General features: G+C 44.9%; 1 protein-coding gene across 5 annotated transcripts in view; it reads left to right on the top strand.

The window, feature by feature from the left end:
- Positions 1-13,402, top strand: part of rai14 (retinoic acid induced 14) — a 71,127-nt gene that overhangs the window by 3,689 nt on the left and 54,036 nt on the right. For all 5 annotated transcript variants that reach the window (XM_083794113.1, XM_083794112.1, XM_083794114.1 and 2 more), the window contains exon 2: positions 74-153. In XM_083794113.1, the coding sequence (XP_083650239.1) occupies positions 118-153 (36 nt within the window). In that variant the 5' untranslated portion in view covers positions 74-117. The remainder of the gene's footprint in view (positions 1-73; positions 154-13,402) is intronic.

Below are 13,402 nucleotides of genomic sequence, written 5' to 3'. Positions count from 1 at the left end.
TTGACGAAATCAACACTGATGCTGACTTGACTGCAGTTTGGGGTTTTAACCAGCATTTCATTTCCCCCCCCAGGCCTTTCTGAGAGAGTGAGACAAACTGTATGGACCAGACTGAACATGAAGAGCCTCAAAGCCAAGTTTAGAAAAACCGACGTGAGTAAACTGTACTGTGGTCTAATGTAGTGCAGTGTGATTATGGCTGTGTGTGTGTGTGTGTGTGTGTGTGTGTGTGTGTCCATGGATGTCTGGAGCAGTGTACTTAAAGTGTATAATAGTAGTTATGCGTTACTATCTATTTATTCAAACCCAATCACATACTGTCAAATCACATACCGGTACATGAAATGTGTGCGAGCACGCATGCATGCATGCACACATGCACACACACACACACACACACACACACACACACACACACACACACACACACACACACACACACACACACACACACACACACACACACACACACACACACACACACACACACACACACACACACACGTTGAGTCATTTTAGGAGGTGTCTCAAGTCTACACAGATCAGCGTGAACTCTTTTGAATCGGTAATGTAAAAGCCACAAATTCCTTCCAGCAGTCTGGGCTGAACTATTCCAGACAGAGCGATCTGATCCTGTTCAGCAAAGCATGAATCAGCCTCTTAAGTCTTTAGGGAGAGATTCTTCCATGTTAGGACAGTCGGATCGTTCACTCACTTTTTTCGTAAGATTCCCTCACAGGAAGTGAGGCGCCTGCACACACACACGGCACCACCGTGACTCATCTGTTGTCACGGCGACCATAATGACACAGACGCGAGCGCCAGACAGGAAGAGTCTGGCGGTGTGTCTGTTGTCGGCTAAAAAAGTATACATTTAAAAAGGATGGAGGGAGGGAGGGTGTGGTGTGGTGTGCCAGAGAGGTGGAGTAAAGACGGCTTTGCTAAATGAGATATCTTTGGTTGGCGTAGACGAGAGTTTCAAAGAGACTCCAACAAGCTTAGGTGGGGTACCAGGATGATGAGCTGTGGCTTCTGTTGACATAGATGGTGCCAGAAGAGGAAGACTGTGTTTTGGGCACATCCCTCCTTTAAGGTTTTGATCTGGTAGGCCTATGTTATCCAGGAAACGGTACGGAAGTTGTACGTTTTTTTTTCTTTTCATTTCTTTTGTTGGGGGGGGGGGGGTGGGGGTGGGGGTGGGGGTATTCACTATTGTGTTGGTTTTTAAACCATCTAAGCGTCATGTTGTCTGTTAGATATCACAACCACAGGCCTGTGTGTGTGTGTGGGAGAGACAAAGAATGAAAGGAAGTTGGTAGGTGGAGGAGAAGGCTGCGAGGTCACAGGTGATATTCTGTCCGAATCAACCTGCCCTTGCAGTCTCACATCTTTACAAACAGTCTACCCCACTGGTTCCCAGTTTGACATGCATTAGGCTATGGACCCCCATTTAATGGCATTTCTATCTCTGGGACCCCAATTTATATTGTAAAATGTAACTGAGTTACAGACTCACAAGGGCCCATTTGGTTCCAAACTATCATTTAGCTGGGGACCCCCTAACACTCCCTCAAGGACCCCATAGGGGTCCCCGGGCCCCACTTTGGGAAACACTGGTCTACCCTACCCGACCCAACACCCAAGATAAAAGCTTTAGTTTTACTTTGAACAAGTCGTCATGTTTTAGACAGTGCGAGTTTTCGTGGTGATGTTGTACTCCAGTAAATCCACATTATTATTTAAACTGTATAAAAAAAGAGCATTGTACAAAAGAGCCTGTGGTGGGTGGCATGAAAAGAATCCGTACTGTGGAGAATTGCTGTGAATGTTGCTAAGGAACAAGACTGCATCCATTTGTGATAGGGAACCGTCCGTAATCACATATTGTAGCATCAGATGCCTCACTCCCACATCCTTTGTTATGTTCCCTCTTCACAGCGCCCCTGTTCTGGGGTGAACAGTCGGCGAAGAAAATAGCTGATCGACAAGCTCCGTGTGACGAATTGTGAGCTGGTGTGGATCGGCAATTTTCTGGGGAATTGCTAGTGGATCTACTAATAGAGCCCTGGTGACCCCCAGTCAACTATATAGGGTTTAGTTGCTGGATAATCAGTTGGATTTACCATACCATACATCCTTGATCTTTGACTTTGATGTGATCTGTCTGCATTCTACTATAGTTTATGGTTTTGCATCTCAGACACATTAATGTACAACGTTTATTTTTGGAAGTGCAATGTAATGTAATGTAAATGTGATCAAATGCAAAACTACAAATCCAGAAACTGGAATTGCAGTTGAAAACTCTCTCGGGTATATTTCCATTTTTTTTTTTTACATCAGAATTCTCTTGCTGATTATATAAGTCAATAATGCCATGCCCTTCACTGTATGCATGTCATGGCTTATGTATTGATTTTAGGATCAGTCAGAAACCAGTGTGGAATTTTGCTGTGGCAGACAATGTAGAGGTTTACTGTTGATTAATCAGTAGTAAGTAGGCTGATCCACTATTTATACTATGCATTGCACTCAGTCACAATACTTTGTATAATATGCATTGTTGGTCATACAATACAATATTAGTTTTGAGTCTTTTTCATAAATGTGTCAATGAGTATAACTGCAGTTGTTATCCCAACTGTATTACTTACTTTTTGCCCAAATAATCAGATAAGATTGATAATTGGGGGCAGGTTAGATGAGTATGCTTGTTATCAGGCGTTTGAAGGTTCAATCCCCTTTTGGTGTTTTAAGTATTATGTTAGCTATTGAAAAATAGCAGATCTACATACAGTACAAGCTCATAGCGCGGCACTCGGTGCAAAAAACGTGGACAAAATTTGTGAAAATGTGGCTACAAGCTCAAAACTTGTAGCAAATTGTAAATGGTGCATTTATATAGCACATAAATTGTGCATTACATTCACACACAATTAGGAGTCTTGCTCAAGGACACTTCGACACTTACTCTGGGGGAGCCTGGGTTCTGGCAACCTTGCGGTTACCTGCATCCAGCCACTTTACCCCTGAGCCACCGCCGACCACCCCTGAGCCACTGCTGGCTAGATCAGCTATTTTCGGGGCGCAACCCAGCACTCATTAGCTAGTGGAGATGCGGTTGTGTACGACATGGATTTCTAAACAAATTGGTTCAACGCAAAATGCTGCGTTCAAGTTCAGGAGACCTGAATGCTGCCTTCCGGCATGGCATGGAAAGGAGGGGCATGTGCATTTCTTTCACCATGTAGCAAATGCTGCATTCGGGGTCTGGAGAGGGCAGTTGTTTTACAGACGAGTAAAAGGGCAGGTGCTGAAGCCCCCTTTGATGTCTATGTGTGCACGTCCCTGGCTGCACTCACTCAAGACAGCGACTCTGCTGCTATCAGTGCTATATGTATCGCCAAGTCGCTGTGTCACTGTTGCTTATTCCTGGGTTGAGTTGAGTTCTGAAGAGCAGTTGCAGCTTGTTGGGAAGCGATCTACTGTATTTATTTCACCTGTACTGTGTATTGTGTGTAAACAAACACGAAAACAAATTGCTGATGATAGTGCTGTCAAACAAGTCTATGAAGCCATCTATGAAAAGTCGAACCTACAACACGATTTTTTACAATATCTAGTGGGGTCCCTGCTTCATCTCTCTGTGCTAAGGGGTCCCTGCTTCATCTCTCTCTCTGCTAAGGGGTCCCTGCTTCATCTCTCTCTGCTAAGGGGTCCCTGCTTCATCTCTCTCTGCTAAGGGGTCCCTGCTTCATCTCTCTCTGCTAAGGGGTCCCTGCTTCATCTCTCTCTGCTAAGGGGTCCCTGCTTCATCTCTCTCTGCTAAGGGGTCACTGCTTCATCTCTCTCTGCTAAGGGGTCCCTGCTTCATCTCTCTCTGCTAAGGGGTCCCTGCTTCATCTCTCTCTCTCTGCTAAGAGGTCCCTGCTTCATCTCTCTCTCTGCTAAGAGGTCCCTGCTTCATCTCTCTCTGCTAAAGGGTCCCTGCTTCATCTCTCTCTACAAAGGGGTCTCTGCTTCATCTCTCTCTGCTAAAGGGTCCCTGCTTCATCTCTCTCTGCAAAGGGGTCTCTGCTTCATCTCTCTCTGCTAAGGGGTCCCTGCTTCATCTCTCTCTGCTAAGGGGTCCCTGCTTCATCTCTCTTTGCAAAGGGGTCTCTGCTTCATCTCTCTCTGCTAAGGGGTCCCTGCTTCATCTCTCTCTGCTAAAGGGGTCCTTGGCCTGAAAAACGTTGAAGACCCCTGACCTATATAGTACTGCACAATGTAACAACAATAACAACATTGTTTCAGAGAACATTTTAGGCTATAGAAATAGGCCACGCAGTTTCTATTGATTTGATTAATTTCATATTTACAACGACTAGTTTAAACGTTTGTTATTTGCGGCTTGTGTGCAGTATAGGAGAGTCCATTTTACTAGTCCTAGTTGTCAAAGTATTTTCATGTTGGCTGATAAGTTGATTGGTCCCGTGGATTAAGTGACCTTTCCTGGCCTATTTCCGTCAACTGTATGCGCATGACATAGAATAATTGCATAGTTCAACATTTCTCAACTTTGTTTGTTGCCAAGTCGCAGATATATTGTCACCAGACCATGTCACTAATAGCCCCAGCTGCCATTGGAAATTAATGACTGCCAGTCCCTTTGTCTCTTGTTATCGCTGATGGTGTGACCGCATCGTACAGGACAGGTCTTTATCGCTGATGGTGTGACTGCATCGTACAGGACAGGTCTTTATCGCTGATGGTGTGACTGCATCGTACAGGATAGGTCTTTATCGCTGATGGTGTGACTGCATCGTACAGGACAGGTCTTTATCGCTGATGGTGTGACCACATCGTACAGGACAGGTCTTTATCGCTGATGGTGTGACTGCATCGTACAGGACAGGTCTTTATCGCTGATGGTGTGACCACATCGTACAGGACAGGTCTTTATCGCTGATGGTGTGACTGCATCGTACAGGACAGGTCTTTATCGCTGATGGTGTGACCACATCGTACAGGACAGGTCTTTATCGCTGATGGTGTGACTGCATCGTACAGGACAGGTCTTTATCGCTGATGGTGTGACCACATCGTACAGGATAGGTCTTTATCGCTGATGGTGTGACTGCATCGTACAGGACAGGTCTTTATCGCTGATGGTGTGACCGCATCGTACAGGACAGGTCTTTATCGCTGATGGTGTGACCACATCGTACCATACAGGTCTTTATCGCTGATGGTGTGACCACATCGTACCATACAGGTCTTTATCGCTGATGGTGTGACCGCATCGTACAGGACAGGTCTTTATCGCTGATGGTGTGACCGCATCGTACAGGACAGGTCTTTATCGCTGATGGTGTGACTGCATCGTACAGGATAGGTCTTTATCGCTGATGGTGTGACTGCATCGTACAGGATAGGTCTTTATCGCTGATGGTGTGACTGCATCGTACAGGACAGGTCTTTATCGCTGATGGTGTGACCGCATCGTACAGGACAGGTCTTTATCGCTGATGGTGTGACCACATCGTACAGGACAGGTCTTTATCGCTGATGGTGTGACCACATCGTACAGGACAGGTCTTTATCGCTGATGGTGTGACCACATCGTACCATACAGGTCTTTATCGCTGATGGTGTGACCGCATCGTACCGTACAGGTCTTTATTGCTGATGGTGTGACCACATCGTACCGTACAGGTCCTTGCAGACGGCGGCGTTTTATTCTGCGTTTTTTTTGCGCTCTTTCTGGAGAAATAAAAACGCAGCAGTCTGCAAGTACCATTAAGACTGGTTGTACTGGGACGTTTCCAGGTGTGAATGTGTATACACAACTGCATGGGGTAAAGCAGTGCATTGTCTGAGAAGGAACATTCGTGCTCCGCAAACCTATACCGCAGGGTAACTGAAGCACGGCATATAGTTCCAATATCGCTCTCCTCGTAACACAGCATGTTTCACTTCTGAGCCAATAGTCCTCATTCCATTGCGCTTTTTATAAACCCATAATCAAGGGTAATAGAAAGAAAAAAATTCTCCTTGATTCTATTTTGGGAGTCATATGTCAGTGATAGATTGCGTAGGAATGCCTTTTCCCCGACCCCCCCCCCCCCCCCCCCTCCCCTCCCCATTCATTCTCCAACAAAACGAGAAGCAGGATGCCTACACAAATAGCTTCTTTTTTTTAAATGTATTTGGGCATTTGCCAGATTGGCCTTTTGTAAATGGAGTCACTGTTTGAGCCGGGGGTTCAGAAATATGAAGTCAAATCTCTGCTAAATGTTTCACTCTCAGGGACCCTCCTCCGCACTCCGCTGGATGTATCTGGCAGCCAATGTGCTACACTCAGATGTCTCTGAGAAAGAGGGCTAAATAAGGTAGAGACTTCTTAACCACACGGATCCTAGCGTCCCTGTTCTAAGCATAAGTCATAAAAGCAAACATTCCATGAAAATGAAAAATAGGGGGCCAAGAACGAACGGTCAATGAAATTAATGGGGTTTAATGCGTTAATGAGGTTAAATGCGTCAGAGAAAACTGCTATTGGATATTACGGACATGCTATTCAGTAAACGGTAAACGCTGTAACAACACTAGTGATATATGAATGATGACTAGATCAATTTACTATTGCTATTGTATGCTCCCGTGCTTGCGGTTATGGTTATTGTATTAACCCAAAGTTGATAAGTTTAGAGGCACTGCTTCCTTGACTAGAGTGGATTCTATTACTGAAAAGTACTAGAGGCTTGTTTCTCCTATTAGAACAGTGGTTCTCAAACTTCATGTCAAGGACCCCCCAAATTGACATTTATTAGCCTGTGGACCCCCATTTGAAAAGCTATGCCAGGGACCCCCATAAGAGAAGATTTTTACGGTTTTAGAAGTGATTCTCAACCCGAGACATGCATAGCATAAGCATACACATACAACACAGTGTGAGTTGACGGTTATATTTGACATGTGTACATGTTAGGCAAACTGCTTGACAGAGAAGATGGTCTTTTTAGAGCAGATATTGTGTATGCCCCATAGAAGTGTGAAAATCACAATTGTAATAGACTCGTACTATACATTTAGGCCAGTCAATCTAAGTAAAAAAAATTGGGTCTGACCCAAAATAAATATTGCAAAAGTAACCGTTCTAGGCTTTTTTTTAGGTTCATCCAAATAACATTAAAAATTGAGTATTATGTAAATTATGGATCATGGTAAATTCAGGGGTTGAAAGTTGGAGTACCATTAATCTTCTGAAGGCAAAAAAATAATCTAATTTTAATTATGCTTTAAGAAGCATGTAATGTGTCATGATTCTGAATCCATTCCAAGCTTGCACGAAAAACACTCCTTGGGCTAAATCAGGCCATAGCCACATGCCACATTTTGGGCAAGGGGATAGGTTTGTGTCTCTTGTGTGTGCCCAAATGTGCTGATCTGATCACATTTGGGCACATTTTGGGCAAGAGGATAGGTTTGTGCATGTCTCGTGTGTGTCAAAGTATTGGCCCAAATAGTGAATAGAATCGGGGAGGTGATGCTGATGTGTGCGTGTGCGTGTGCATTTGTGCGTATTTAAGAAACTGGCAGGTATTGTACGATTGTTTCTGGGAATGGTTTTTGGCGAGCAGCCACAGTCTTACAAGGAGACAGACATTCCTATATACTCTGCTTCTCCCGTTACCAATCAGCCATGTTCTTATAGTCTTGAGGCCTCATATACATTCGTATCAAATGAATGGTCTGTGATTAATGGCTGCCACAATGCAATTCCAATGGGAGTCGCATTGTTTGACCAAACATTTGTGTTTGATGGGGCAGCAATTAGCAATTTTCTGAAAAACCTATGTTTCTATGTCCGTGGTGCTCAACCTTTTTCATGTCAAGGACCCCCAGAATTATCTGTATTTGGCTGCCGAGCCATATTATTCAAAGATTTGCGCCACATTTTCAAGATTTCTCAAAAATAGCAGATGCCACGCTATGAGCTTTCAATAGCTAAAGTACAACATAATCCTTAAAACACCAAAAGGGGTTCCCGTCCTGATTTTGAATGGGTTAATCGACAATGAAAATAATGTTTAGGCTATTTGCAACCCCAATAAACTGTGTTTAGGCTTATTTGCAACCCCCGATAAACCGTGTTGTTCTTGTTGCACCCATACACAGCACACACGTTTGTACTGTAATTGTCTTACTATCCCACAGTACCACCTGTGTACTCTATTATTGGTGTACTCTATTATGGGATCCACACATAATTCCGATGGACATGCGCTGCTCCCGTGCTTGCGGTTATGGTTAGGGTTTGAGGTAGGTTGTCGTTTGTCGGACCAATAACTAGTCTGAACTAAGTACTGCGCCCCTTCTATTATCTGTGTACTCCATTGTTGACAGTGGTCCTAGTATTACCCTGCATGCACCCACCCAGCTCTACATGGTTACCCTACTTTACCCTACTCCCCTCCCCAGCTGTTCGTTATAGACTGAAAAGGATTACAAAGGGTTACACACGCACGCACGCACGGTTGCACACATGCACACACACGTAAACCTACACAAAGCTGCATTCATCTTTCTACATGGAGTTGTGCAGTGCAGTTTCAACACACTGCATACATTAACGAACACACGCACGCACGCACACACGCACACGCACACACACACACACACACCCATTTAAAAATGTGTCTAATTGATGTGTGTGCTTGTGGATTATGCTGCCTCTCTCTCCAAATACAGACATTCTCATGGTTTAAGGGCTGTTCACACCTGACCGGCATAATAATGATGAGGATAATTCGGTGAGCATCCACACACTGAGTCGGTATAGTTGTGGTGTGGACTTTCTTGAGTTAGAACAATTAATTTTTTAAAACGATATAAATTTTTGCCAATCTAGATTAGAATCAGATTAGCTTGTATCAATTCGGAAAGGCAAAAAAAAGAAAAAGAAAACACATGAAACTGTCTTTTGCTAATTAAACATTCCTCAACAAAAATCACACCTGTGTGAACCGAGTGGTGCAACTCCCCTCTCCCCCCTCCTCTCTCTCTCTCTCTCTCTCTCTCTCTGATTAGCTTTATTATGGATATCAATCCGCGTCGCTGAGAACTATTTTTTCATTATTATTTTGGGTCGGCCTTTCCTTCTTTAGCATACCTACACCGGATCACGCATGCGAGCTGCCGTCCACGGGGGTCGGCCTTTCCTTCTTTAGCGTACCTAGACCGGATCGCGCATGCGAGCTGCCATCCACCTCCCATTATACAGGCAGACTAAAAGCTTCAATAACTCCTAATCTACGGAGCTCTCTATGGTTTGGTCAATTAGCGCGATGTTCGGATGTCTTTGCTGATAATCCGGTGGTCTAGATGGAAACATTGGTGCTTTCTAGAGCAAGGATGGCTATATTTTAGCTCGCTAGCATTGACGCTATTTATTTAGCACAAGATGTGAGGCACGCGTTGTGCAGGCACGCGCATTGTACACACACGCGCGGATATTGCTGGCCATTGCTGGTTTCACGCATGCACACACCACTCGTGCTCATGACGGATACATGATACATACATGATATGATACATACGGACATTCCTGGTTGTAGGAGTGGTTGCACCACTCAAAAAAACCAAATCTGATTTCTAAATATGTGCCAGCTCAGTGGTTGGTGTATTGAATGCCTTTTTTTTGTTCACAAAATCACTCTTACAATCTCAGTAAGTCTCAAAATTTGTCGTTTTTGAGTGGTGCAACCACTCCAAGGAACAGCAATGTCCGTGTTAACCTATGTGACTGTGTGTGACTGTTACTATGAGTACCAGTAGGGGCAAAAGTGGCACTATTGTGCCAGAAACAGAGAGGGATAGTGCTGCACTGTTGCCTGCTAATGAGAGAAAGAGAGAGAAGAGAGAGAGAAAACGGGGTGGGGGGGGGAGAGGGGAGTTGCACCACTCAGTTCACACGGGTGTGATCTTTTTTTGAAAGAACATTATAGAATCAAACATTTTGTAGTGCATCATATAAATGTCTCGGCTAGGTTTGTTTATTGGATTTGGCCTGGCTTTGCGAGGTTTGGCATGGAATGGTGTAGTGTGGTGTGGTTGTGTGCTGTAAAAGGGTCTTAATGCTGTTAAACCTTGTGGAGCAGCAAAGGTTTAATCTGGGGATCTAAGAGGGGGGGGAATGCACATCAGTGTACATGTTCTTTGGCCTCGTTTTTGCGTGAGAGAGAGAGAGATCTTGTGACCATTTATGATGAGCGTCACCCTGGGCCTGAACTGTAATCAAAGAAGATAATTTTGTTCCATTAAGACCCTACCATACCTTTGCTCTGAAATCACACCTGTGTGAGCTGAGCGGTGCAACTATACATGTATTGTTATAGTTACTGTGCTCTACTCTGTATTGTAGTGTACTGTACTTTGATTATTTTTGGAAAAGATCTTTGAGAAATGATACCGTGTGGGGTTCCCCCGGTGTGTCCCCGGAACATTCCAGACCCCCCAGGAACGTACCCAGGGGGCCGGCCCGGTTCTGACGAGCCGCCCCGCGTCCGAAACGGTCGAGAAATGGCAGAGTTACCGCATGGGGGTCCCCCCGGAACATTCCAGACCCCCAGGAACGTACCCAGGAGGCCGGCCACGCTCTGACGAACCAACCCGCGTCCGAAGAGGTCGAGAAAGGACAGAGTTAGCGTGTTGCAGCTTTCCGTGCTCGGACAGACACAGGGACGTGTATACATAGAGACACACGTAGCGGTGTCCCACTCCACAGTGAGAGAGGATGCACAGAACATGGACCGGAGGCGAGTTCAAAGTGAGGAAAGGGGAAAGAAAAAGGGAAATAGCTTAGAGTCTTGTTTAGACATGGATCCAATTAAAGCGGGAACAGTCCATGCTGGCTCTTTATTTCTTATCTCCTGTTTACATGAACTAGTACAGACACATGGACAGAGAAAGCCAGTATTCAGCAAATCAGTTGGGAACTAAGGACTGTGTGTGTGTGTGTGTGTGTGTGTGTGTGTGTGTGTGTGTGTGTGTTGTGTGTGTGACACACTGTGGCCTGTGGGTGTGTGTGTGACACACTGTGGGTGTGTGTGTGACACACTGTGGGTGTGTGTGTGACACACTGTGGGTGTGTACTGTGTGCACACGCTCGTGCGTGCGTGAGAGAGTTTGAGCCTGTGTGTGTGTATGTGTGCGTGCATTGTCCACGTGCCTACATTTAATTGCTTGGGCGTGCCATTTTATTTGAAGCTTTTATGGCACTACTAAGTCCAGCAGAGTTGATTGAGAGCTGGATGAGGAGACTGGTGTGTCACAAGACACAGGTACAGACTAAAAAAAATGTCCTCCTCGAAGCGCATATCTCCACCAGGCCTGGTTGCTTACCCAGGGCTGTGGCTCAGGAGGTAGAGCAGGTCGTCCAATGATCCTTGGGTCGGCGGTTTCGAATCCCGACTCTTCCTGTCCTCATGTGGAAGTGTCCTTGGGCAAGACACTGAACCCTACATTGCCTCCAATGAGTCGGTCAGTGTGAGCTCGCCACCATTGGTGTGTGAAGTGAATGCGGGAAGTGAGGACGCTGGCGTCGACTTTTCGCCGCTTCACCTCCCAATGTATGAATGAATGAACCATTGTAAAGCGCTTTGAGCACTTGGACAAGTGCTATAAAAATGCAATTCATTCACATTCATTGACATTATGTGTCAGTCCTGGGGTGAGGCTGTCATCATGACGCGAGGAAGCTGCGGGTGGAAATAGAGTTTGTACGACAGACAATGCAACTGTTGGCGGTTGTGACTCTGTGGCTGGCTATGGGCAGAAGTGAAAGTGCTGTCGGAACTGCACTTTATAACAGTTGTTCCCAAACTTTTTCATGTCAAGGACCCCCAAATTGACACTAATTAGCCCACGGACCCCCCATTTGAAAATCGTCCATTTGGTTCCATTTGTACAGACTCACAGACTCACAAGGGTCCATTTGGTTACAAACTATCATTTAGCTGGGGACCCCCTGGAACTCCACTTTGGGAACCAATGGTGTAGAGATAGGCCTAGTTCAGTTAAAGATCTTTCTGAGAGGAGGCTGGCTTTGAGCTGGTAAGCTGTTTTTGCTAGTAGCCACATATTTGTCTTGTGCCCCCGGGGACCCCCACACGATATTTCTTGACCGTTTCGGACGCGGTGCGGCTTGCCAGAACCGGGCCGGCACCCGGGGATCGTTCCTGTGGGTCTGGAAGTTCCGAGGAACCCCTTGGTCACGGACCCAGACACAGAGTTGCACCACTCACTTCACCCGGGTGTGATTTTGGAACATTTCTGCCTAGAATGACACGGCCAAAATAGAAAAGCCAGGTTATAAGTGGTTAAGTCCGTCTGTGGGTTTTTATAAACATTTAACCAATGAAAGCTATTAACAAGAGTTTGTGACATAATTCGTTTTCCCTTTTCCTTTTTCCTTGTGAAGATCTATCGGTGCACACCTACACATTTTGTGCACGATATGTGCAGGCTACATATCGTTTTTCAGTTCCATTTAAATGTCTACTACATAATGTGCACACTGTATGTGACCGAGGGAGAGTTGTATGTTTTTCCTATTGCTGTACATTAACTCACTCAGTAGCTGTTAAGTGTTGGAGTCTGGGTGCTTTCCAAGTCCAACGCTGTTTATTTATAGGGGAGAATAGGCTATTTTTGTGTCAGCAGGAAGTGTTGCGTGACGACTATTTTTACTGGGGCCTTCTAACAACCACAACCAACTTATCATGGACTTTTACACAAATCCCCCAGCTTTAATGAAGTAAGCACCTTGAGGCAACCAAGAGTCCTTAAATGTTTTCAGATGGAAGTACCCCTGTACTTACCTCGTAAGAGTTGTGGGTTTGTACGAGTTAGATTCTTGTTTAGTCTTCTTACTCTTTGCTGGTATTTTGTTTCACCAATCATACCAATCCAGTCTAGATCATAAAACTAACCTTTTAAAGCCTAGCTAAACACTTATGCCCTATGTTAAAAAAATAGCTGCTATTTAGCTGCAAAAACAATGGCTGCTGAACTAAAATGGCACGCCTAAAATAGGGACACCGGGGTTAATTTAAACTGTTGAACTAACATTTGACGTTGAAAAAAAAAAATCTTCTAAATCCTGACAGTTTTCTGAAAAACCCATGTTTCTATGTCAGTGGTTCTCAAACCTATTCATGTCAAGGACCACAAATATATATGACATTGGCCGCCGACCCTCATCTGAAAATATGTTGTTCCAGGGACCCTCCCAGTAGCAAAGATTTGAGTTAAAAACTCGCTCTGTAACAATATATATATATTCAAAGATGTCGGGCACATTTTCACGATTTTTCAAAAATCGTCTTGCCTTCCTGTGCAGTCCAGAGTGGACAGC

Source organism: Protomyctophum parallelum (genome assembly GCF_964188405.1).
Source record: "Protomyctophum parallelum genome assembly, chromosome: 21".
In the NCBI taxonomy this organism is placed as follows: domain Eukaryota; kingdom Metazoa; phylum Chordata; class Actinopteri; order Myctophiformes; family Myctophidae; genus Protomyctophum; species Protomyctophum parallelum.
Note: the sequence above shows the minus strand (reverse complement) of the source record. Positions and strands in the feature narration are given on the sequence as shown.